The sequence below is a fragment of the Prunus persica genome, chromosome G1 (assembly GCF_000346465.2).
Source record: "Prunus persica cultivar Lovell chromosome G1, Prunus_persica_NCBIv2, whole genome shotgun sequence".
Classification (NCBI taxonomy): Eukaryota; Viridiplantae; Streptophyta; class Magnoliopsida; order Rosales; family Rosaceae; genus Prunus; species Prunus persica.
This window is the reverse complement of record NC_034009.1, coordinates 43,950,764-43,976,339: the sequence shown is the minus strand read 5'-3', so window position 1 is coordinate 43,976,339 and position 25,576 is coordinate 43,950,764. Positions and strand designations below refer to the sequence as shown.

At 44.1% G+C, this 25,576-nt stretch overlaps 1 protein-coding gene and 1 pseudogene across 1 annotated transcript; both read right to left on the bottom strand.

Moving 5' to 3' along the window:
- LOC109947629 lies at positions 8,942 to 11,746 on the bottom strand. The gene is made up of 2 exons (XM_020558227.1): positions 9,726 to 11,746; positions 8,942 to 9,638 (listed from the first exon to the last, which is right to left on the bottom strand). The coding sequence occupies exons 1-2, from the start codon at positions 11,744 to 11,746 to the stop codon at positions 8,942 to 8,944; spliced, it is 2,718 nt and encodes a 905-aa protein (XP_020413816.1).
- LOC18792913 lies at positions 15,080 to 22,108 on the bottom strand (annotated as a pseudogene).

Below are 25,576 nucleotides of genomic sequence, written 5' to 3'. Positions count from 1 at the left end.
TCCCAAAAGGCCTCGTGCTAGATGGATGCGGGTGTGCACATATTAGGCACATCACCCCTTCTCCGTTGGTTGATGTGGGATCTTACAGTACTCATTTGTCCACTACAAAATAACTGGGATTGGAAGTAACACATATTTGGGTAGGGCTTGAAGGACCAGTCCCATGGTGGTCTATGCCTACACCAGCATGTTTGAGGTCATCAACCTCGCTGGCTAGAGCGACAATAATCGCCCCAAACGTGTCAGGTAAGCAAATTAATATACACTAATTAAACAGTTTCAAAAAATTGATTGGTTTTGAAAATTAATTAATGCTCATCACTAATTTCTTTTTTTCTTTTTTTTGTGTATGCCGTAATAATATTGTAGCACTGTGTTCTATGGAGAGTACATGCGTTCGAGCCCAGGTTCAAGTATGGCTAGGAGAGCAAAATACGCCACACAGCTGAATGAGGAACAAATCAAGCCTTTCCTCAGCCTTGGCTATATTCAAGGTTCAAAATGGTTGTTTCCTCCTCCAAATCCAAAAGTATAGATTTTCTTAAGACTAGGAAATAGTTTTCTTAACTTTGTATACATGTTTATATATGGATGCTATTGAGAAAGCCTCACGCACGCCTCATGCAAAATGCACAATGTATAAAATCAATATTATGCTTTAATTTCTAAAGATCTTCCGCTGTACAATTTGAGCACAGTTTGTCGATTTGATTGGGACAAAAGATACATATGCACAAAGGACCCACTAGTGTATTGGTTTGGAGTATTTACTCCCTCATGCAGGGTTCTGGGTTCGAGTCCTATCTGTGTAATGTGTGTGAGTTTAATATTATGGCCCATTTCAATAGGAAAAGACCTTAAAAAGAGAAGATGTATATGCGACAATGTGCAAAAATAAAAAATGAACCCCCTTTCAGTTTCCACATAAGAAATAAGTAATGTATTTCAAAGTATCGATCCCTTAAATAACTTCACCTTTTTCAAATTTGCTAAAGAAAAAACATATAAAAAATCAAAGTGACCTAGATCCTAGAACTAGACTTTTAATTGCTTAATTTCTAAATGATCCGAAAACTAAATACAGAAAATTCTAACTTCTTTTAACTTTGTTATTTTTTTTTAATATTACTTTTAAAGAATTTGTTTTTGGTCATATATTAATTTTTAAAGATAAGAATTAAGTAACAAGTCCAGTTGTAATAAGTGATTAATTTCATCCACTTTTGAGTGGGAGTATTGTCTCTCTCATTGTAATATCATCACACAATCCAAAAAAAAAAAAAAAAAAACCTATGGTTCTACTATTATCCATAGACATGCGTCAAGTCTTGAGAATGATGGTGAAACTACATATTAGGTTAAAAGTAGTGAACAAAAATGCTCTTAGATAATATAATATTGCCACTGGGTGGTTTTTGGAGATTCCTGCGAGCAGGGCCAACGGCGGTAGCTGAACCTGGTTGGGAAAGGACGGGGAAAGAAAGGTTCAAACCGGTCCGGTCTCGAGGCCAGTTGTTGACGGTGGCGGCGGCGGCGGCTTAGAGAAGCCACCGGCTGTGCAGAAAAAAAAACGAAGGGAAGGGGGCTGTTCGCGACGGGGAGAAAGAAAATGAGAGAGAGAGAGAGAGAGAGAGAGAGAGAGAGAGAGAGAGAGAGAGAGTAGGTTTTTATCAAACCAACTTTGAAATAATTACGATTGTGCCATTGGTGATGTTTTGCTTGTAACTTCTTCGTTGCAACTCCGAATCGAGCTCTTTATGTGTCTACGGACTCGTCTCAATACGACCTACTTAACCATCCACTCGTTGTCCCAAAATCTTTTCGGATAAGAAAATGACCAAATTACCCCTACCCAAGGGTAAATTCGTAATTTCACTTAAGTAAATTAAATGGGTAATTAAATTTGGAGTCAGGGTGTTACATAATCCGACAAATTAAGGGAGGACTCAAAATTATAAGGAACCGCAACCTCTTATTAATGAGAAGCAGAAATCAAAATGTGCAAGAAAAGTTCTCATATATCGCTTACTTTGGAGTTAATCCCTATAATCATGCAAAGAAGTCTAAGACAAGAACAGAAAGCATAAAGGCAATAAAAACCTTACGCCAATTGCAATTTCAAGATCAACAAAATACAATATCCATACTCACAGCACAAAGCAACCAAGCAGTTCAGCACAGAGTGTTCTATGAGGTTCATCACGCCAATCATATTCAAAGATACAAGTAGACAGGACTTTAACGGATAAGGATCTTACATCATCACTATCAGTGGCAGGTTCATACGCTTTGGAGACGGAATATTCAAATGTTTGGACCATAAGATGCATCTTCTCACCATACCCATTAAAAGGATATTCATAGTCTCGCAAGTAAGAGGCCAAAACAAAGCAGACTTTTGTACCTCCTAAATGGGCAAAACTAGACGAGCTCTTCGTCTACCAACGTTGATTAGGCGCCCTTGCAAGGGGCGGCAAACCTTGGATGCGCCGAATGCGAGACTCGTTATTGTACATGCAATAGGCTACTATACGCCAATCATCTTCAGCAATTTTTACATAGGCAAAGAGTAACTTATCCTTGGTGCCACCAGGACGATTTCGACAAGTCCACAACTAAAGCCCTCCCTACGAAAGGAAAAGGACTGCCTGCGCACATAGAATGTAGTATTTCCCATTCTCCCTTTGGGTCTGCCACGTCGAAGCAGAACACCGGCTGGAGTGTCTTGGGTGCACACCATGATCTTAGTGCTGGCAATGCATAAGAGAAGTTATGACCAATGTTTTAAAAGGTGAGGCGTTGATGCAAAGTGTTTTAGTCGCGCTATGCAAGGCGTAAACCTTGAAGTAGTGAGGCGTAAGCCTTTTGAACATTAATTTATTTTAATAAGAAAAAATTATGAATAATACAATACAATTAAATTATACGAAATTTCAAATTACAGTTGCGAAGCATTAGAGAGAAAAATAGAGTGGCTTACTTGTAGTATAAAGATGAAGAGATTTCTTGAAATTGATAATTATCTTGTAAGAGTAGAAATTAGGGTTATACTCTCTATATATATATATATATATATATATATAAGTCCATATGTTAATATATTAATATATTAATTTAGAAAAAAAAAAAAAAAGGGGTAAGAAGAATAAAGGCTACAGTCGCCGGGAGTTAGAAAAGGGAAAGAATCTTTGGTCTTTATTTATGAAAGTTCATCTTTACCCCAAAAAAGAAAAAAACAAAAAAACAAAAGGGCAAGAAAGATATTATCAATATTGAAATTGAAAGCCACAGCCAACAGCTTGCGTTTTATATTTTTCAAAACACTCAAGTGAAACGACATCGTTTCATTTAACCCTAAAAACAAAATATGCGACTCTTCTTCCTCGCAGAGTCATTTTCCTCGCAGCCATTTTGTAGACTCATCTGCACAATCTCTTCCGGTTCAGAATTGTCCAGATCTAGCGCCGCCTTGCTCCGCCTAGCCACGCCTTGCAACGCCTCTTCACGCATTGCCCGCGCTAAAAGTGCAACTTGCGAAACAGCCGACCGCCTTAGGAGATTACCTGCCGCCTCGCTCCGACGCGCGCAAAGGCATGCCTTTGAAAACACTGGTTATGACCGTAGGCCATCAGGAAAAATGGAGAGTTCTTATGGAAACATGGAGGGTACGGGAGAGGGGCCCACGTTTTGCATCTCTTGTTGTTGAATACCTCGAAACACACATCGCTGCGGCAGGCTGTGGGATTACCCGCAAGAGCATAGAGTCTCCCGCGCAGCTCCACCAGCAGAGGATGAGGTTTGCCTCCTAGGCAATTGCTAATAAATCTTTTGGGCTTGATGATGATGTTGTTTAGCTGTGAACTACTTGATTCAACAGTAGAAGTTAAGGTTGAAGGCATCTCAAACCCACAAAGTTCTGTGCTTGACCGACACTAGCTAGGCGAAAAGAATTTGCGAGCCAAAGACGCCGCAGCCGATAAGGCGGGGAAGGACAACACCGTCTTCATCATTGTAAGAGCAAGCCACTTTTGATGACTGACTAGCAGTAGTACTCGATTCAGAGGAGGAGGAGGAATTTAATAAGTCTTTCAATTGGATGGCATGGATGGTTCAAATCACAGAGGACATCATACTTGGTTTCGACGACACATATATACAGATGCTTCAAACCCCACCCAAGATTGTCAGGAACTATCGGCAGCGTCGGCAGATCCATGTATCCAACAAGGAGTGTGTTGATGCGAAAAAGTGGCTCGGCACATATTTCACCAACTTAGTGATATTATGCCTTCGGCAGGTGGCTATCTTCGGAAGACGTCTTGCTTCGGAAGGCTGAGTACCTGCAAAAGGACGCGTTCGGTAAGTCCTTGGGGTACCGGTGTGGTATCGACTGAAGGCTCTCCGATGCTTTAGTAAGTACGGTTTTAGTAATGTTAAACTGACAGATCAATCGGTAGCGTACCGTTCGTTCTGATCCCTTCCTTTTGGGGATATGGGTCTTCTTATATAGGCCTTGGGAGGTGTGCATTGTGCTCATATTTCCGATGTGGGACTGCGGACACGAATTGTGAGCATGACACGTGTCCGGTAGTAAAAGGGTCAAAATGGACGGCTTCGGTAGGCAGCATGCCGAAGGGTTTCTGCGATCAATATCGATCCTGTCCACGTGTTCGGTGGTCATAGGCCTTTGTCTCCGGTATAAATAGTAGTCCCCCAAGTTCTCTTCCGAAGGTCCTTCGGAAGGGAATTTAGTTCTCTAGGGCAGTTCGGAGGTTACCCTGCCGTTCGGTAGGCTCGTTTGGGGGGAGGAAAGGATGCTTGTGTCGATCCTTTCGGAAGATATCGTTCGGGAGAGACTGACCTGGGACCCGAGGGGTCGTCGATGCTGAGAGGCGAGAGGGCAGAGTGATGCTTCGTCTTCCGTGCCTGGCGTGCAGTCGGCGGCGCCATTCGTCGGGTGACACGTGGCCAGCAAAAGCACGTCTGACGGCGCATTAAAGAGCCGTTTAGTCTTCCGAGACATACTGTTACAGCTCTCTCCCTATAAATAGAGGTTGCTCCGGACGTAAGGCTCACTTTGCAATTGTGAATTGACGCGAGAGCTCTGTGCGGGAGATTTCTGAAGAGAATGAACGACAATCAAGGCGATTTTTACAGCGGTTCTCGGCATACAGGGCGATTTCCGAAGTCTGTGGTCGGTGATCAACTCATCCCACACTACTCAAGGTAAGATACCGTTCGGTACCCCCTAAAATACTCTCCTTTTTAATTGCACGTCTTTTCATGGCGTAGGCTAGCCGAACGTAAAATAAGATTTTTCTTCGGTAGTCTAGTGGCCATAGGTAGCGATGTAGGCATCGGTAGGGTAGTTTGTGGCACGGGCCTTAGCTTCCCTTTCTTTGTTTTGTAGATGTCCGATAGCGAGTCGCCGTTCAGCAGTGAGCCCAACGCGTTCGATGGGGAGTCATCGAACTGGGACATATCCAGCGGGGCTGCGAGCCTCGATGTTGAGGGTGGAGAAGACACCGATGTTGAGTTATTCGGTGAGGAGGTGAACTCCGTTCCCACCCATGGCATCGGCAAGGGGTTTATGACGGGGCAACTGCTTCCCTTGGCCGTGGTTTATAAGGACGGTACCCGCGTCGGTCCTTTTGAGCGTCAGCCGGAGGCCTCCACCTCCGGTCGTGGTGAGGGCATTGCCGGTCCCTCTCGGCCGAGGGTGACGATCATCCACCGAGAGCTACCTAGGATACCGGTGGGTGTGCCGAAGAAGACTTTGTTCGGGGTCGACTACTTGGAGCCCAACAAGATCACCGAACGAGAGCTGGAGAGGATTAGGGCCGAGTACCTCATTTCAGACTCGGTGAAGATGAGGATACCGAGCCTTGTCGAGTCCCTCAGCGACCCAGCGAACGGCGAAGTGACCTTCTTCACCGATGTTCTTCTGCAAGGGGTTCGGTTGTTGTTGCAACCTGCCGTGCAGAAGATACTTGCCCAGATCGGGTACGCTCCTGACTAGTACAACCCCAACTTCTGGGTGACCTTGATGGGGGTAGTTGCTGCATTCGGGATTGCCGAGGAGGGGGAGCCTTCCTACGAGTAGTTCTCGTACTTATACAGCATTACCAAGTCCAAGAGCGCCGATCACGGCGGCTGGGTTCAGGCGAACTGCCTGAAGGCTTTCGAGCGGGGGCACTTCATCAGCTCGGTGCCGACTTCTCAAAAGTCGTGGAGGAATCGGCGGGTGCTACTCTCCGGCGATTGGAAATCGCCATCGGGAACACCCCTTCGCTTCTCAGTCCCCACGACATTTCAGATTGCCGGTAGGTTCCCGAAATACCGATTGATAGGCCGGCTTCTCTTCTCTCTTCTTTTTCACTGCTTTATTTTACTAATTTTCCTTCTTCTGACAGGTAAACTCAAGCAGCCAAGTCCCAAGTAGAGTAGGATCCGGCAGCTCGACAGAGGCATCGGGATACCGAGGCCGCCGCTTCCAAGACTGCCGGCAAGCGGCCGGAGACAGTCGATCTGGAAGCCGAGCCAGTCCCCAAACGCCCTCGCCAATCGGAGGTCCCAAGGGCTATCCTTGCGGTGGAGGACGAGGACGGTCCTTCCGAAGCTGTCACCATCGCCTGCCCCGCGAAGACGGTCCAGTTCGTCAACCATATGATCCTCGGTTCCCAGATGGAGCTTTCGGAGATCGACGAACTACCGAAGAAGCTTCTTCGGGAGGAGGCTGGACGCACCTTCCGGCTTCAGGCCTCGGTAAGATTTTCTTTCTTCCTTCGTCCCTTTTTTTTTGTATGTGGGGCATGCTTCTGACTTTGTTTTGTGCAGGCGTCCATGGACATGTGGCTCTGCGTCAAGCGGGCCATTGCTGCTGCCGAGCGCGCCAAGAAGGCGTACGAGGACGGCAGGGCCAAGGTTGCCGAGGCTGGCAAAGCGCTCCAGGACCATGCCCATCTGCTGAAGGAGAAAAAGTCTGCCGAACGGCAGGTTCTCGCTTCGGAGGCGAAGGTGGAGGAGATGAAGGGTCTCCTGGAGGCAGCGCTGGCGGCAGCGAAGGATGCCGAGGCTGCCAAAGGGGCGGTGCAGGTGGCCTTGGAGGAGTCGGAGCGGGCCAAGGCTGCGGAGATCGAGGCTGCCGTTCGGTCAGCTATCCGGGGGTACCGCTCGTCTCCTGGATAAGGAAGTGGGCTCAGAGATGACGGACCTGTTGTATCGGTTCAAACGGTACAACCCCGGGAAGAAGCTGAATCTGAACTTCATCGCTGATCCTCCTCCTCTACCGGAAGGGATAACTGAGGAAATGATCGAGGAGTACGAGGGGGAGGACGCCGCCGAAGGCTCTGGTTCTGCCAAGGCTGCTGCCGGCGACGAAGCCTGAGGGCCTCTTAAATTTGAGTTTGTAAACTTTTATGTACTCTGAACGTATTGGTGCCAAGGGCATCCTTAATTTAAAAGTTTATTATTGTTTTTATCATCTGTTTCAACAATCTGAACATGTGTTTAAATTGTCGAACGTATTGTCGCCGAAAGTCATTTATTGCCGTAGGCTAATAAAGATGCCGATGGAATCTGTAGGGTAAAAACCTCGAAAACCATTTATTGCCGTAGGCTAATAAAGATGCCATAGAACGTTAACTCGAAATTATTGGCAGCCGTGGGCTAGTAGAGATTTAAAAAGAGGTTCTGAAGTAATAGTGCCGAAGACTTTCTATTAATCTCTGCCGAAGGGCAAATACATTCCAATCGGTTACAACTTTGTCCTACCGTAGGCTAGGTTACTTGAAATAGTATTTGAGATGTTCCATGTTCCAAGGATGACCGAGGGTCTTGCCGTTGGAGTCTCTTAGGCGGTAGGTTCCCGATCGAAGGATACCGATGATCTCATAGGGTCCTTCCCAGGAAGGTCCGAGAGTCCCTTCCGTAGCATCCTTGGTTGCTAGGGATACCTTCCGCATGACCCAGTCTCCGATTCGGAATGAGCAGTGTCTGACCCTGGAGTCGTAATACCGAGAGACACGTTGCTTGTAGGCTTCATTCCGAAGGTTGGCATGTGCCCGGTGCTCTTCAAGAAGATCGAGGCTTAGAGAAAGTGCTTCTTCATTCGGCTTCGGTGCGAAGGTTTCCGTTCGGTAGGAAGTTCCTGCCAATTTCCACAGGCACCATGGCTTCCGAACCGAAAGCCAAAGAGAAAGAGGTCTCTCCCGTGGACGTTTGGTAAGATGTCCGAATGGCCCAGAGTGCTTCGGGAAGCTTTTCCGGCCAAGCTCATTTGGCCTTGTCCAGCTGCCGTTTCAGTAGTTTCTTGATGATTTTGTTTATTGCTTTGACTTGACCGTTTGACTGGGGATGGGCCGGTGATGCGAAAAACAAGTTGATTTTCAGGCGGGTGAAAAAATTGCCTGAAAAGTTCCGAATCGAACTGCCTGCCGTTATCGGTAATGATTGCATATGGGATACCGAATCTGCAACAAATGTGAGTCCAGACGAAATCCTCCATCTTTGCCGCCGTTATGGTTGCCAAAGGTTCGGCTTCTACCCATTTGGTGAAGTAGTCGACGGCAACCACTGCGTATTTTACCTGGCCTTTACCTTGCGGCATCGGACCGATCAGGTCTAGTCCCCATTGTGCGAAAGGCCAAGGACTCACGATCGGTGTCAGGGGTTCGGCAGGGATATGTTGTATGTTACCGAAGCGCTGGCATTTATCACACTTTTTCACTAGCGAATTAGCGTCCTGGTGCATGGTCGGCCAAAAGTATCCTTGCCGAAAGGCTTTGTGGGCGAGTGACCGGGACCCGGAATGGTCGCCGCACACACCATTATGGATCTTCCGAAGGATGTAGTCCCCCTGTTTTGCCATAAGGCACTTGAGATATGGAGTGGTGTAGCCACGCTTGTAAAGGACGTCGTTGATGACGGTGTACCTTGCTGATCAGTACCTAAGCTTTCGGGCCCGGGCCTTGTCTTCTGGAAGGGTGCCATTGGTCAGGTACGAGTAGATAGGAGACATCCATGTATCTTCGTACCGTACGGTACATGTTTCGAAGGCTACCGTGCTCGGTTGGGCAAGAATTTCTACTGGCACCTTTCTTCCGATTTTGTCGTTGATTGCCGAAGCCAGACGTGCCAATGCATCGGCATGGCTGTTTTCGGTTCTGGGGATCTGCTTGATCTCGTAGGCTCGGAAGCTTTGGAGCAGCTGATGGGTAGACGAAAGGTAGGCGTGCATGGAGGCGTCTCTGGCCGCGAAGTCTGCCGTTACCTGGTTCACAATGAGCTGGGAGTCACTGTGAATTCTGATTTGTTTGGCATTCATGCTCTTGGCTAACCGAAGGCCGGCCAAGAGAGCTTCATATTCCGCTTCATTGTTGGAGGTTCGGAAGTCGAATCGGAGGGCGTACTCGATCTTGAGTCCGTCCGGTGTTGTCAGTACCAAGCCTGCTCCGCACCCTTGTTGGTTTGCCGAGCCGTCAACGTGCAGAATCCATACGGGAGTTGAGACATCAAAGTGTTCGGCGTCCAGTTCCTCCGGCAATCCGGTCTCGATTACCGGCTCGGGTGTCGGCTGTGCTATTGATGGGGTGAGTTCGGAGATGAAATCGGAAATAGCCTGACCCTTTTCGGCGGGCCTTAGAATGAACTGTATGTCGAATTCTCCGAGTTCGATCGCCCATTTGATCAATCGGCCAGAAGTCTCTGGTTTTAGGAGCACTTACCGGAGCGGTTGGTTAGTCAGGACTTTGATTCCGTGCGCTTGAAAGTATGGCCGAAGTCTTCGTGCCGAGACCACAAGGGCTAGTGCAAGCTGTTCTAATGGGGGATACCGAAGTTCAGCACTTTGGAGTGCCTTACTGACATAGAAAATCGGTAGCTCTGCTTTTTCCGGTTTTCGAATCAATATCGAACTGACGGCAGTGCTAGATACCGAAAGGTATAGGGAGAGAATCTCCCCAGGTAGTGGTTTTGATAAAAGGGGTGCTTTGCCCATGTAGTCCTTTAAGTCTTGAAACGCTTTGTCACATTCGGCAGTCCATATGATATTCTGTTTGCCCCCTTTCAAGGCTTTGAAGAACGGTACGCATTTGTCAGTAGCCTTCGATATGAAGCGGGTCAAAGCGGCTACGCGTCCGGTAAGGCTCTGAATGTCTTTTGTCGTCTTCGGTCTCTCCATGTCGATTATTGCCTTTATCTTTTCGGGATTCGCTTCGATCCCCCTCTGACTGATCATGAAATCGAGGAATTTTCCGGAGGACACACCGAAGGCGCATTTCATCGGGTTGAGTCTCATCCGGTAGTCTTTTAGTATGCCGAACATGATCGATAAATTGTGCAGGTGGCCTTCGGCGGTTTTGCTCTTTACCAACATGTCATCGACGTAAACCTCCATGATGCTCCCGATGTACTTGGCGAAAATTCTGTTGACAAGCCTCTGATACGTTGCCCCCGCGTTCTTTAGGCCGAACGGCATGACATTGTAACAGTATAACCCCCTGTCCGTTATGAAGGCGGTGTGTTCGCTGTCGGAAGGGTGCATGAATATCTGATTGTATCCCGAATAGGCGTCTATGAAGCTGAGCAGTTCGTGTCCGGCGGTGGCGTCCACGAGCTGGTCTATCCTTGGCAACGAAAAGCTGTCCTTCGGGCAAGCCTTGTTCAGATTGGTATAGTCTTGGCACATTCGCCACCCGCTTGTGGCTTTTCGGACCATTACCGAATTTGTCAACCATACTGGATATGTAGCCTCCCTGATGAAGCCGATAGTTTGAAGTTTGTCAACCTCTGTGCGCATGGCTCCGTATCGTTCGGCATCATACGAACGGCGCTTATGTCTTACAGGCTTATAAGCGGGGGAAATGCTGAGTTTATGGCTGATGATCTCAGGGTCTATGCCGGGCATATCTTCGTAGGACCACGCGAACACTTCCGAATGGTGCCGTAAGAAGTCTATGAACTGCGTTCGGAGGGCAGGGGTGAGTCTGGTGCCGATTCTAACCCGACGATCGGGCTGCTCTTCGTTCAAGGTTATCGTCTCCAGTTCTTCGACAGGTTGTGTGTGAGGAGTCGGGGACTCATCTCTTGGGTCGTCAACTGGTCCTGTACCGTTCGGTACTCCTTGTACAGACATGGTCTCGTCGGAGAGTTTAAAAGAGGTTGACTTGAGGGCCGTGGCGTAGCAAGTCCGCGCGCTTAACTGATTTCCCCGGACAGCCCCTGTGCCGTTGGGGGTCGGGAACTTCATCAATAGCATGTTGGGGGAAAGATGTGCCTTGACCCTGGTGAGTGCCGTTCGTCCAACTATAACGCTGTACGCTGTCGGGCAATCAACGATCAGGAAATGATCGTATACCGTTATTTTTCTTGGTGCGGTGTCGAAGGTAATTGGCAGTTTTACACTACCGACTGGTTGGACCAGATCCCCAGAGAAACTTAATAGAGGGGTCAATTGCCGGTTGACCTGGCTGTCGTTTATTCCCATTTCTCGGAAGGCTTCGGCAAAAATCACGCTCACGGAGCTTCTGGTATCGATCAGTACCCGTCCTACATCGTAGTCGGCAATTTCTGCTCGGATGATCATCGGGTCGTCGTGGGGATTGAGGACTCCCTCTTCCTCCTCTTTGCAAAATGTGATTGGTTCCCAGTGAACTTTCGGTATTTCATGGTGCCGATTCACCTCTATGCTGAATACCTGAGGAAATTGTGCGGCACGCACGTATTGCTTCATTGAACGGTTGCTCATTCCCGTGATAGTGGGGCCACCGCTATAGTGCTTATCATGTTTATCTGCAGAGTTGGGTTCGGTACCGGCGCCGGTGGCTGCCGGGCGGTATACTGATCTAGCTTCCCCTCTCTGATCAATCGTTCGACAATCTTTCTTAGGCTTATACAGTCTTTCGTATTATGGCTGTTGTGCTGATGGTATCGGCAGAATTTACCGGTATCCCGGTTGTCTTACCGATTGGGTCTTCGTAGATTCGGCTTCGGTATTATTTCTTGTTCGTTCATCAGGACGGCCTCGTAGGTAGTGTTTAATAGGGTAAAGACTTCGTTGCCGTGGTCACGATTCGGTAGGGGCGCCCGGTTGTCGTTGCGTCCATACCTCCCTTTTCCCTTCTTCGGGTGTTCTCTTTGATCGGCACGGTCGTATTTCCTCTTATGACCTGCCAAATATGGGTCGACTCTCTCGTAGGGTGGCGCCTTTGCCGGATAAGCACTTGGTTTGGCATCCCCTCGCCATGCCGAAACCCCGGGTTTCGAGTTGAAGTATTCGGCCTTGGCGTGGATTGATGCCTGCTTCATCAGTTCGTCGTACGTGCGCCAGTTGCTGCTGTGTACTAGGTATCGGAAATGCGAGGACCGAAGGCCACTCTTGAAGGCGCCGTAGGCTGCCCTATCGTCTGTTTCCGGACATCTTGATATTCGTGACTGAAGCGCGCTGCGTATTCTCTCAAAGGTTCGTCCTCTCTTTGCCGGATCGTGTACTGATCATCGGCAGAGTAAAGACGGTCCGTTTGGATCATGAAGTGATTGAGTAAAATCTGCTTCAGCTCGTCGAAAGAATCTACTGTTTTCAGCTCCAACCGGTAGAACCAGTTCAGGGCTGCTTCGGTAAGGGAAGACGAGAATAGCAGGCACTGCCCTTCGTCGCTCAGGCCCTTGCACCCAATGGCGGACTGAAATGAGTGGAGGTGTGTTAAGGGGTCTTCCGTTCTCGTATAGAACGGTATACGCAGTTGCTGCACTTTCCTGTCCTGCCGAGAGTCCCGGATGCGCCTGGTGAATGGTCCGGGCCGAAGCTTCCCCCATTCCGGTTCTTGGGAGCGAGCTTTGTCGTTTTCCATTTTCTGGACTTTCTGAAAAAGGAGTCGGACAACAGGGTCTCGGCTAGGGATTTCCTCGGAACCATAATCTTCTGATCGTCTCTGTAGGCTTAATGAATTAACCCCCGAGTACCGTGTAGGCGTTGCCGAACGGTAGGTGGAATCTTGCGTCCTGGAAGGGATATATTCGGATTCCGACTCCTCTGCAGAGTCCAGCCCTCTGACCTTCCGAATAGGCGACTTGCTTCCTAGGATTTTCATCCGTGAGTCCCTTAGTCGAGCGATAATCCTGATTGGAGACCTCCGTCTCTCTGCCTCCCGATCGTTAATCCGATGTCGACAATCGGAGTAGACTTTCTTAGGGACGTGCGGCTGATCCCTGGGTGCCTGAACTACCAACTGTTTGGAAGGTGCGGGCGTTGCCCTCGCTACCTTCTCGTGTTTCTTCTTCCTATGGGGGGTCTGCAAGCTCTGGGAAGAGTGAGTTGTCTGGATGTTCTGCGTGTGCTGCTGGTGGAGCAGCTGCTGGGTTTCGCCCACTTTGGACGAAAGAAGGTTGTTGTGTTCCTGAACCCTCGCCATGTCCTTCCGTAGGGACGCGATTTGGGCTACCAGCTCGGCTTCGGCAGTTGTTTGGGTTGCTGGGGCGTTCCCGAGGGGAGTGCATGGGGGTAGCGCTGGGCTAGCTCCGCTTTGCCTTCCGAATGGTACCCCTTTTTCTGATAAGAACGTGGGTATTGAGGTGGTCCCCATATGTTTTGGAGATAGTGGGTTGATGATTTTTCTGGATTCCCACAGACGGCGCCAAACAGTTGATACAAAAAAGTGGCTCGGCACGTATTTCGCCAACTTAGTGATATTATGCCTTCGGCAGGTGGCTATCTTCGGAAGACGTGTTGATGCGAAAAAGTGGCTCGGCACGTATTTCGCCAACTTAGTGATATTATGCCTTCGGCAGGTGGCTATCTTCGGAAGACGTCTTGCTTCGGAAGGGTGAGTACCTGCAAAAGGACGCGTTCGGTAAGTCCTTGGGGTACCGGTGTGGTACCGGCCGAAGGCTCTCCGATGCTTTAGTAAGTACGGTTTTAGTAATGTTAAACTGACAGATCAATCGGTAACGCACCGTTCGTTCTGATCCATTCCTTTTGGGGATAGGGGTCTTCTTATATAGGCCTTGGGAGGTGTGCATTGTGCTCATATTTCTGATGTGGGACTGTGGACACGAATTGTGAGCATGACACATGTCCGGTAGTAAAAGGGTCAAAATGGACGGCTTCGGTAGGCAGCATGCCGAAGGGTTTCTGCGATCAATATCGATCCTGTCCACGTGTTCGGTGGTCATAGGCCTTTGTCTCCGGTATAAACAGAGTGTATAAACTCACAATAAGGCGCGACCAAAGGCAATTGCAAATTTGCGATATGTTTGCATAATCTCAAAACCCTAATTTAGTTAGGAAGATAAATAATAAAATATACAATAAATAAAAAGGAAGTGCAATTTAGTTTAGATTTTAATAAGAAAGTTTTTGTTTCCGATTTTAATAAGAAAGTTTTGGTTTCAGTTCCCTTTGGTTAGGAGGAGGAGCTGTCTACTAGCCGACCAATCCCAAGTTCTCTTTGGTTTCAGTTCTCTTTTGTTTCCGATTTTATTAAACTGTTTTAATTTGTTCTAATTAATTTTTTTGAAATAATTAATAGATCAACACAAACAGCAAAGAAGATGAGCTTGAATCAGCTTTATATAAGGCTTCATGACCATGGGAACTTACAAGACTGATAATTGTGATTGTTAAAGCGTACGTAGAAGGAGATAAGCCAATGCTTGATTTATTTTTAGATGGGTTCTGGCATGGAGAAGGCACACGAGGCTTGATTTCTCAACTTCTTCTTTTGGCCGTCGATCAAACATCTTTCGAACATTGTAAGTTTCTCCACCTTCACTGCCACAAGCTCGAAGCAAATGATCCTGCCGATTTTGAGGCTGAGAAACTGTATATGTCTCAAGATTTTATCAACATGATGTGAAGGAGAACTCCCTTTCTCAAAGAAACGCTTGAGCGAGGCTATAGTTTCATATTCACGGTAAGTTTTCTAGCTTACAGATATAAAATGTGATTCAACGTATTACATATGAGGTCGTTGGTCACGATTACTCGACCAATTGCTAAGCACATAATATCAATGTTTTCAAAGACAAGGCGTATAAGCGAGGCATTTTTAGTAGTGCTACGCGAGGCGTAAGCCTTGAGGAATTCTGACAAAGTAGAAGGCATTTATTTAAAATTCAAAGACAACAATAACCAAATTATCAAGAAACATGTCAATTTGCCTTATAGAGTTTATTACTCGTATAGTTGAGCAGGAAGGCGTGGAGTGAAAAGGACTTCAAGTGGGGTAGCTTTATTGTTGGTCACTCCCACCGTCTCACCCATGTCGACCGTTTCATCCGTTGGAGTTCCAATTTCAAAACCGTGAAGCAAAGAAGCAAGTGTTAATGCTATAACCTTAAGGGCAAGTGACATTCCAGGACACATTCTTCTACCACTTCCAAATGGAATTAACTCGAAATCATGACCCTTAACGTCAAAGCTCTTGTGGGTTGTGAGAAATCGCTCTGGTCGAAACTCATTCGGATCGGACCAAACCCTTGGGTCTCGATGAAGCTTTGAAAGGTTAACAAGGAGGCGCGTGCCTGCCGGGACATGATAGTCACCGACCATGCAATCTTCAGTCGACTCGTGAGGCAGGGATAATGGTCCAGCAGGTTATAAACGCGTTGATTCTTTAATAATGGCTTGGAGATAGACCAAGTTCTTGATGTCTGATTCCTTCACTTGTCTGCCTTTACCAATGATTTGGTCTAGCTCTTTCTGAGCCTTCTTGAGAGCTTCGCGGTTGTTGAGAAGTAAAGCCAGAGCCCATGTCATCTGCACCGCAGGCGCCTCTACGCCGGCTACTATAAGAGCCTGCAAGAAAAGAACACATTGCAACACGCATAACATGCATAATTTTTTGTTCACCAAATGATATGTTAGTTATGTCGTTTTTTGTTATAATCAAGTGAAAAGGTTCATAGTGGGGCAAAAATTGAATAGACGAAACACTGTCACATTATCTTTTAATATTATAAAAGAAAAGAAAAGAAAAGAAGCGCACACCATGGAAGTTGCTTTGTTGACAGTATCAGCATCATAATCTGTAGTAATCTCATTAGCACCATCAACATCAAGAATGGAAAGCATCACATCCATGAAATCAAGCTGATCATCATCACCCTTCACTTGGCCTGAAATCTTCCTCTTCTGCTTGTGCTCTTCTAGCCATCCATTAAACACAAGATCAAGCTCCTTGGCTACCTTCTTCATGGCCCTCTCATGGCCACCCAAGTCCAACCACCTCAACCAGGGAATCGCATCGGACAGCACAAAAGTCCCAGACAATCTCAGAAAATCCATGTACGTCTCCTTCTTTAAATAATAGTTACTGCCTTTGGAATTTGAGCTTGTAGCTTCCCCAAATCGTTTCCCTACAATCATCCTAAACACAATGTTTTCATTTATGTCCAAAAACCATTCCCTCATCTCCACCAACGCCTTGTTCGAACCGGTACTGCTCTTCCCGTTGGTCACGCATCGCTCGTATATTCCTTTCATGGACGCCTTGACTTCGGATTCTCGAACGTGTTTGAGCATCTCAAGGCGGCTGTTGGAGAGAACCTCAAGCAGAACTATCTTGCGAACTTGGCGAGAGTAGTGGCTGTAAGGGCTGAAGGGGAGGAAGGCATAGTTGTAGGCCATGATTTCGGCCGCCATGAATTTCGGACGACTAGCAAACACTTTGTCGTTGGTAGTAATAATAACCATATATTCATTTGAATAGCATGTGTTCTGTTTTGTTTGTTAGGAGAGTTTGTTAGAATGTTAACGGAGTCTATTAGTTTGTTAAGAGAGTCTGTTAGTTGACTATATAAGTACTATTTTCATTGTAATCAGTTTACACAGATAATCAATACAAAAGCCTTCTATTCTCAGACTTCTTCTTCTTTCTTCTTCTTCTTCTTCAATATTCTCTTACTGTTATCATGGTATCAAGAGCTTAGGTTCGATTCTGAGATCTATTCACTTCCGCATTCTCTTCTTTCTTATTTCTCTGCTTCTCTCTTCTGTCAATCTCAAATTCTGATCTCTCAATTTCTCTGCATTTTTCTCCAAACCAAATTTCCTTCTGTGAAACCCTAATTTTCGCTGTCATGGCTTCTTTTGTCAAAATTGATGGTCTTTTGGGCATGCTTACCATTCGGCTTAACGATGATAACTTCTTGAAGTGGAGTTATCAACTGGAGTCGGTACTCCAGGGCTACGATTTGTTCGGCCACTTCGATGGTTCTTCTGTTTCTCCTCCCAAATTTGCCATTGTCGATGAAGAAGGCGCTTCTTCTGAGCTCACTGCTGCCTATAAAGACTGGATTCGCACAGACAAGGCACTCTTGAGCCTTCTTATTGCTTCTCTGTCAGATGAAGCCCTTGAATATGTCATCGGGAGTCAAACAGCTAGAGAGGCCTGGCTTCATCTCTGTGATCGCTATGCCTCTGTTTCTCGAGCAAGAATCAATCATCTGAAAACAGAACTGCAAACTGCTCAAAAAGGTGGAGACTCCATTGAACGTTTCTTGCTTCGTCTTAAACATATTCGTGACCAATTGCGTGCGGCTGCTGTGCTTATTTCTGATGATGATTTTGTTATTGCTGCTTTGAATGGTTTACCACCTGAGTATGCCATAATCAAGACTGTTTTGATTGCTCGTGATTCTCCAATCACTCTTAAGGATTTTTGTGCTCAACTCCTAGCTGCAGAGCAGACTGCTGAGACTCGTATTGTTCATCACTCCGGTTTATATGCTGCGAATTCGTCTTCTGGTGCTCAGCCTTCTTCTGTTGGTTCTGGTCAGGGCTTATTGCCTACTCCTTCTCATTCTCTGCATCCTCCTTCTCGTGGTTTTTCTTCTGGTCGTGGAAGGTTTACTGGCGGTCGGAATCAACAATCTCAGTTTCACTCATCTGGTTTTCGTGGTGTTCCCTCTTCCAATTTTGGTGGTTCTGGTTCGTACAAAGTTGTGCCGGAATGTCAAATATGCAGCAAAAGAGGTCATACGGCGGCAAATTGTTACTTTCGCCATGCTCCCTCTTCGGAAGCTTCTTCACCTGTTGTTGAGTGCCAAATATGTGGCAAACGAGGGCATGCTGCTTTGGATTGTTATCACCGTTCTAACTATGCTTTTCAAGGGCAAGCACCGCCATCCTCCTTAACTGCTATGACTACTCAGTCTTCTTATTCTCCAGAGCAGGTCTGGATTGCTGACACAGGGGCTTCTCATCATATGGTTGGAGATGCCTCTCAACTGCATAATCTCACTTCTTGTGATGTGCCTGAGAATGTCACTGTTGGTAATGGGGAAGGTTTGGAAATTCTTAATCTTGGCACTACTTCTATTTCTTGTGCCAATACCAGATCTTTATCTCTGCCATCTGTGTTTCATGTTCCCAAACTTAAAGCCAATCTTTTATCGGTTCATCAATTGTGTAAAGATAACAATTATCTTATCACCTTTGATGCCTCTGATTTTTGCATACAGGACAAGCTCACCAAGCAAATTGTTCTTCAGGGCAAGAGTAATCAAGGTCTCTATCACATTCCTCTAGCTCCTTCTTCTGTCTTGACTCATGCTTCCTGTTTTTCTTCTGCTCCTGCTCCAGTTGCCTATCTTGGTCAACAAATTAAATCCTGTCTTTGGCATAAACGGTTAGGTCATCCAACAAATGAAGTTGTGAAACTAATGCTTAAAGCCTCTGCTGTATCTGTTTCTAATGATTCTGTTTCTGCCCTATGTTCTGCTTGTTTGCATGGAAAGATGCATAGGTTGCCTTTTCCTAGTGAGCATATTAGGTCTAAAATAGCTTTTCAGAGGATCCATAGTGATGTATGGGGTCCCTCTAGGAATAAATCCATAGATGGATATCGCTATTATGTCTCCTTTGTTGATGAATATACTGGTTTCCTGTGGCTTTATCCACTATTCAATAAATCTGGAGTTTTTGAGATCTTTCTTCAGTTCTACGCTTTTATTAGTACTCAATTTGGTGCTCATCTTCAATATTTTCAAAGTGATGGGGGTGGAGAGTTTAATAGTGCACAATTTGTCTCTTTTCTTGACTCAAAGGGCATCATTCATCAGTTGTCTTGCCCTTCTACTCCACAGCAAAATGGTCTTGCTGAGAGAAAGAATCGCCATGTTATAGAAACTGCCTTAACTCTCTTAGTTCCTGCCAATCTTCCTGGTCAGTTTTGGTATCATGCTGTGGCACACGCTGCTTACTTGATCAATTTTATGCCCAGTGTTGCTCTTGAAAATCAGTCTCCTTTTCAAAAATTGTTTGACAAACCTCCTCCTCTTCAGCATCTAAGAGTCTTTGGCACAGCTGTTTATCCGTATATTAGACCATTTAATGAACATAAACTTCAGTCTAGGACTGTACAGTGTGTTTTCATGGGATATTCACAGGGATACAAAGGTGTTATATGCTATAACCCTACTACTCACCGATTTCTTCTCTCTAGGCATGTGGTTCATGATGAGAGTGTCTTTCCTTTTGAACACTCCAAACCTTCACTTCCATCTCACAATATTTCTTCTTGTTCTTCATCTTCTTTCAAGGCTCCACCTATTGTCGTTTCTATTTCGCATCCTATGCCTTCCTTGGCTTCTAGTCCAGTTCCTAATCTTCCTTCCTCACAATCCTCTGATATCCCTTCCCGTGGTTCTGCCTCTTTTGGTGGTGATCCTGTTTTGGTTGGTTCAAGTGCAGCCTCTGCAGAGAATTTACAAGTTCTCAATGCTCAACAATTACAAGTTCTTTTGCCTTCTCAAGACTCTTCTTCACCATTTATGCCTCCTCCTATGCATCCTATGCAAACAAGGTCTAAGAGTGGTATTGTCAAGCCTAAGCCATTTGAAGAGTATCAATGCTATCTTACTACTATTCCATCTCTTCATGACACTGCTGAACCAGCCACTTATAAGGCTGCTTCTCAGTCATCTGTTTGGATACAGGCTATGAGAGATGAAATTGAAGCTTTGCACACCCAAGGTACATGGGATTTAGTTTCTATACCTATGGATAAGAACATTGTTGGTAGCCGATGGGTTTATAGAGTCAAGAAGAACTCAGATGGGTCTATAGCAAGACATAAGGCTCGCTTGGTTGCGCAAGGTTTCAGTCAAGCTCCTGGTCTAGATTTTAGTGAGACGTTTAGCCCTGTTGTTAGGCATACAACAGTCCGATTGGTTTTGAGTATTGCTGCTATGAACAGGTGGTCTCTTAGACAACTTGATGTGAAAAATGCGTTTCTTCATGGTGACCTTGAAGAAGAAGTGTTTATGCGCCAACCTCAAGGTTTTGAAGACTCTAAGTATCCAACTCATGTTTGTAGATTGAGAAAATCTCTTTATGGGCTAAAACAAGCACCCAAAGCTTGGAATGCAAAATTCACAGGTCATCTTCCAGCCATTGGTTTTACTGTTTCTCATTCTGATCCAAGTCTTTTTGTTAAGCATGTTGGTTCAGATTGTGTTATTCTTCTCCTCTATGTTGATGATATTATCTTGACTGGTTCTAAAGATAGTTTAGTTCAAGAGGTTATTGATGAATTAAGTGCTGTGTTTGAAATGAAAGATATGGGGCGATTAACCTACTTCTTAGGATTGCAGATTTCTTACCATGATAATGGAGATATCTTTGTTTGTCAAACAAAGTATGCTAGAGATTTACTTGCAAAGGCTGGTATGGATACATGTCGATCTTGTCCTACTCCATGTAAACCACATTGTCAGCTTTTGGCTTCGGAGGGTGACTCCTTATCTGATCCAACCATCTATAGGAGTATTGTTGGGGCACTGCAATATTTGACATTCACTCGACCTGATCTTTGTTATGCTGTTAATACTGTCTGTCAGTATATGACTCAACCTTCCGATTTACATTTTCAGTTGGTTAAGCGCATCCTAAGGTATATTCATGGTACTTTGGATCATGGTCTGAATTTTACAAGTGGATCTTGGGATCTTCATGCTTGTAGTGATGCAGATTGGGCCTCAGATGTGAATACTCGCAGATCAACCACTGGTTTTGTAGTTTATCTTGGCAACAATCCGGTTTCCTGGCAATCTAAGAAGCAATCTTCTGTTTCTAGAAGTTCAACTGAGGCTGAGTACAGGGCATTAGCCAATACAGCAGCTGATCTAGCATGGGTTCGACAAGTTTTACTTGATTTAAAGATATTCTTACCACAGCCTCCTACAGTACATTGTGACAATCTTTCAGCCCTTGCCTTAAGTTCAAATCCTGTGTATCATTCTAGGATCAAACATTTAGATATTGACTTTCATTTTGTAAGAGAAAGAGTCCAAAAGAAAGACTTGTTTGTGCAGTATATTCCCACTGAAGAACAGGTAGCAGATATCTTCACAAAGGGACTACATGGTCCTATTTTTCTGAGACATTGCAGGAATCTGCAACTTAGCAGCTCAGCTGGGTTTGAGGGGGAATAATAACCATATATTCATTTGAATAGCACGTGTTCTGTTTTGTTTGTTAGGAGAGTTTGTTAGAATGTTAACAGAGTCTATTAGTTTGTTAAGAGAGTCTGTTAGTTGACTATATAAGTACTATTTTCATTGTAATCAGTTTACACAGATAATCAATACAAAAGCCTTCTATTCTCAGACTTCTTCTTCTTTCTTCTTCTTCTTCAATATTCTCTTACTGTTATCAAGTAAAACACTCTTTTGCTATTTCTGAGCTGCTTACAATCAGAGCTTTATGCACTCCTATATTTACCGTGAAGATTGGCCCATACCTCTCAGCCATTTTACCCAAAACTAAATGGGGTGGTTTTGACCCTCCTAGTAAGTGGAGGTGACCGATTATAGGCCTCGCACCCCCAGCTTTTGGTGGTGATTTTCTTTCCCCTCTTGATTTCATTAAGAGAGAGTAAAGAAAGAGTGAAAAGGCAGCTGCCACAAGAGGTATCAAAAGATCAGATGAGCATGAGAGGTTAAAAAACTCCATGGCTGGTTATAGTTGTTCTTCAATTGGGTTTGAGTTTGAGGATTTGGAGCTGAAAAACTTGTGATATATATAAGCGCATTTTCAAGGAAGTACACACAAATAAATGGGCAAAATTGTACCTGGGGTGCAGCATTGCCTGTCCGGAGAGAATAGGAAAATGCTTATGTGGCTGCTCCTTTACCCACTCCCTTAAAGTTGCTCTTAGAAAAATCGATTGATGTTGATTCGTGCCAATTGAGGACAAACACATTGACAATGACTGGGAAAGAAGAACCAATTAGAATGCATGCACACCCAACATGTGACATCACATTAAGCTTATATATATAGTGTTTTTTAATCCAAAACAACAAGGAAATGATAATTCCGCAACAGTGTTAAGACGTGTGTTTCATTTATTTCATGCATTTCATGCACTTTAGCTTTCCTGTAACATTTATATCATGTTCTAAAGCTCTCAGAATTGTTTATTCATTATGTGTTAGTAAACAAAAGAAATCAAGAATCATAATAAGGCAAGTATTTTCACACAAACCAAAAAAGAAAAAGAAAAAGAAGAGTGCTCGATTGGGACCTTTCAACTTTGAGGCTTGATTTCTCAACTTCTTCTTTTGGCGGTCGATCAAACTTCTTTCGAACATTGTAAGTTTCTTCACCTTCACTGCCACAAGCTCGAAGTAGATGATCCTGCCGATTTTGAGGCTGAGAAACTGTATTGTCTCAAGATTTTATCAACATGATGTGAAGGAGAACTCCCTTTCTCAAAGAAATGCTTGAGCGAGGCTATAGTTTCATATTCACAGTAAGTTTTTTAGCTTACAGATATAAAATGTGATTCAACGTATTACATACGAGGTCGTTGGTCATGATTACTCGACCAATTGCTAAGAACATAATATCAATGTTTTTAAAGGCGAGGCGTTTTTAGTAGTGCTACTTGAGGCGTAAGCCTTGAAGCATTGAGGCGTAAGTCTTTTGAACATTAAGTTATTTTAATAAGAAAGATTTATGAATAATACAATACGATTAAATTGTACAACTAATTCTTATTCAATCATAACAATCTTTTAAATATAATCAAATATAAGTACTAATTGTCATTCAAAACATAATAATCAATCCCAAAACATAAAATATTTATTCAACATCAAAACAAAAACATAATTCACTCATCCTACTCCTCAACACTAATATCATTCAAACTAGCATCACTATCATATTGATCAACTGTATCAATATGAAAAGGACTTTTCCCACTATCAAATGTTGAAGGATCTTTATCTATCTCATCATCTTCATCCATAAGCATCACTCTTATGGACTTGCTTTTGACTTTCCTCTTACCTGTACATATGAACAATGAATTAAAATTATAAAATTTAGTGGTAATGAATTAAACACTAATTGTAACTTTCACTCCATGATTTACTTTCCATACTTGAGGTTTCACCATCTTTTCTCTTTTTTGAAGCTAACGAGGAAAGAAGAACATCATTGTCAAGAATAAGATCATCATCAATAATAGGATCTTGAGTTCTAGAATGGACAATAGGCTCTTGAGTCCTAACATGAATATTCCCTCGCTCTTGAGTCCTAGGATCGCCAATAGGCTCCACAAAAATAGGCACTCGAGTATGTAGATCAGTTTCATAAGGTTCAGTGGGCATATTTCTGATGACATCAACATCATATAATTCTTGAGAATTAAGCCAAGTAAGATCAGTTGGTAGAATTGTTCTTCAACCTCAGTTATCCATTCATCATCTTACTCAATTTCATTCACCAATATTGGATCAATCTTTGACCTCCTTCTAATACTTCTCTTTCTTAGTGCCGTATTATACTTCACATATACTAGAGCATTGAGCTTTTGATGTTCAAGTCTATTTCTTTTCTTTGTATGAATCTAAAATGAATATAAACATACAAAATTAGATTTAGAAGCATCAAAATTTGAACAATAAATTAACAGAAGAACTTTACCTGCTCAAATGTGCTCCAATTCCTCTCACACCCAGATGCACTACAAGTAAGGCTAAGGACCCGAATAGCAAACTTCGTCAACTCAGGTATGTCCCTTCCAAAACGCTTCCACCAATTTGCTAAAAAAAAAAAACAAATCCATCTAATTAAGTTTAACATTTATTTCAAGTGTTCATTATACTCGAATGAAAATGAAAAAGTAAAGATTATAACCTGGAGTTCGTAGTTTCCTTGAATTCACAGCAAGACGACTTCCAAACTCTCATTTTGCCTCATCATACAAGTCCAACTGGATATCAGCAGCCATATGATCCTCAAAAGACAACATCGTAGTCATGCAATCTTCCAATCCCTTCCTCACTTCATCAACATTAGAAAAAGTTTCTTCATAACGCAATTGAGGGTTCAAATAATAACCAGCAGCATGTAAAGGTTGATGAAGTTGTGGCCCCATTCTTCTCCAAACTGGTTTATACTTTCTTTCAACTTTTCCACAATTAAAAGCAATCTTCTCTTTTGCAACATCCATTAACTCATAAATAAATCCCATAGCAGGTCTCTCCTCTGAATCAACTTCTCTCAAAACCAATACTAATGGAATAACACTTTTGATGCAAAAAGCAACATGGGACCAAAAATTAACATCATATAGTATAGTTGAGTGAGCCCTAATACCTTCATTATGTTGGAGAAATGGTCCATTGTGCCATTTTCTAGAAGAAAACGTTGCCTGAAGAGGTTGCTTTTGCTTATAGATGCTTTGAAGAGTAAGATAAGAAGTGGCAAACCGTGTGATTGCAGGGCGAATTATCTCTTTGTTTTTCGTGAAAGAACTCATCCAAGTCCTCATCTCATGCATTGATGGAGGCTTAAATCCTACACTATATGCGGCAATCCCTTCCACCATAGGTAGCTAAAATGGATCATTTACAATATTAAATGGAAGTGCTATAGAGAAGAAAAAACGACCAATCTTTCGACAAACTTCCTTTCTTTCTCCATAAGTTTCACTCCAGCATTTTGTAATTGAAAGCATTATCTTTTATTACTTGAATGACATGCTCCTCTCCAACTTCGTTGACAACATCATCTAAATATTTGAACAATAACGTTCCATTTTTTATGGAATCATATGCATCAATAGATTTCAAAAACCAAGTACCTGCTAGGCTATTCACAAGAAAGTTTATTAGTACTCTATTTTTACCATCAGTTCAACCATCAGACATAATAGTACATCCATACTCTGCCTAAGCTTTCTTATGTTCTTCCATCATCATATTAATGTAGCCAACTTCTTCCTTAAGGATCCAAGTCCTCATCTCATGCATTGATGGAGGCTTAAATCCTACACTATATGCGGCAATCCCTTCCACCATAGGTAGCCAAAATGGATCATTTACAATATTAAATGGAAGTGCTATAGAGAAGAAAAAACGACCAATCTTTCGACAAACTTCCTTTCTTTCTTCTTGTTTGTATGCTGAATTTAATGTACTTTGTCAAGCTTCTAAAGTGACAAATCTATCCATTGGTCCTTTGATTTGGTTGATGAAGTTGTGGCTTATCAACTGCAGCACTCCTAGTACCAGGGATTCCATATTATTCATCCAATGAAATTTCCACACTCAGAGCCCCTCC

Coding starts and splice junctions, on each gene's coding strand:
- LOC109947629 (XM_020558227.1), bottom strand. CDS start 11,746: ATGAGCAACCGTTCAATGAAGCAATACGTGCGTGCCGCACAATTTCCT. Junction 9,639..9,725: donor CTGACTAACCAACCGCTCCG/GTAAGTGCTCCT, acceptor GTTCATTCTAAG/GCCCGCCGAAAAGGGTCAGG.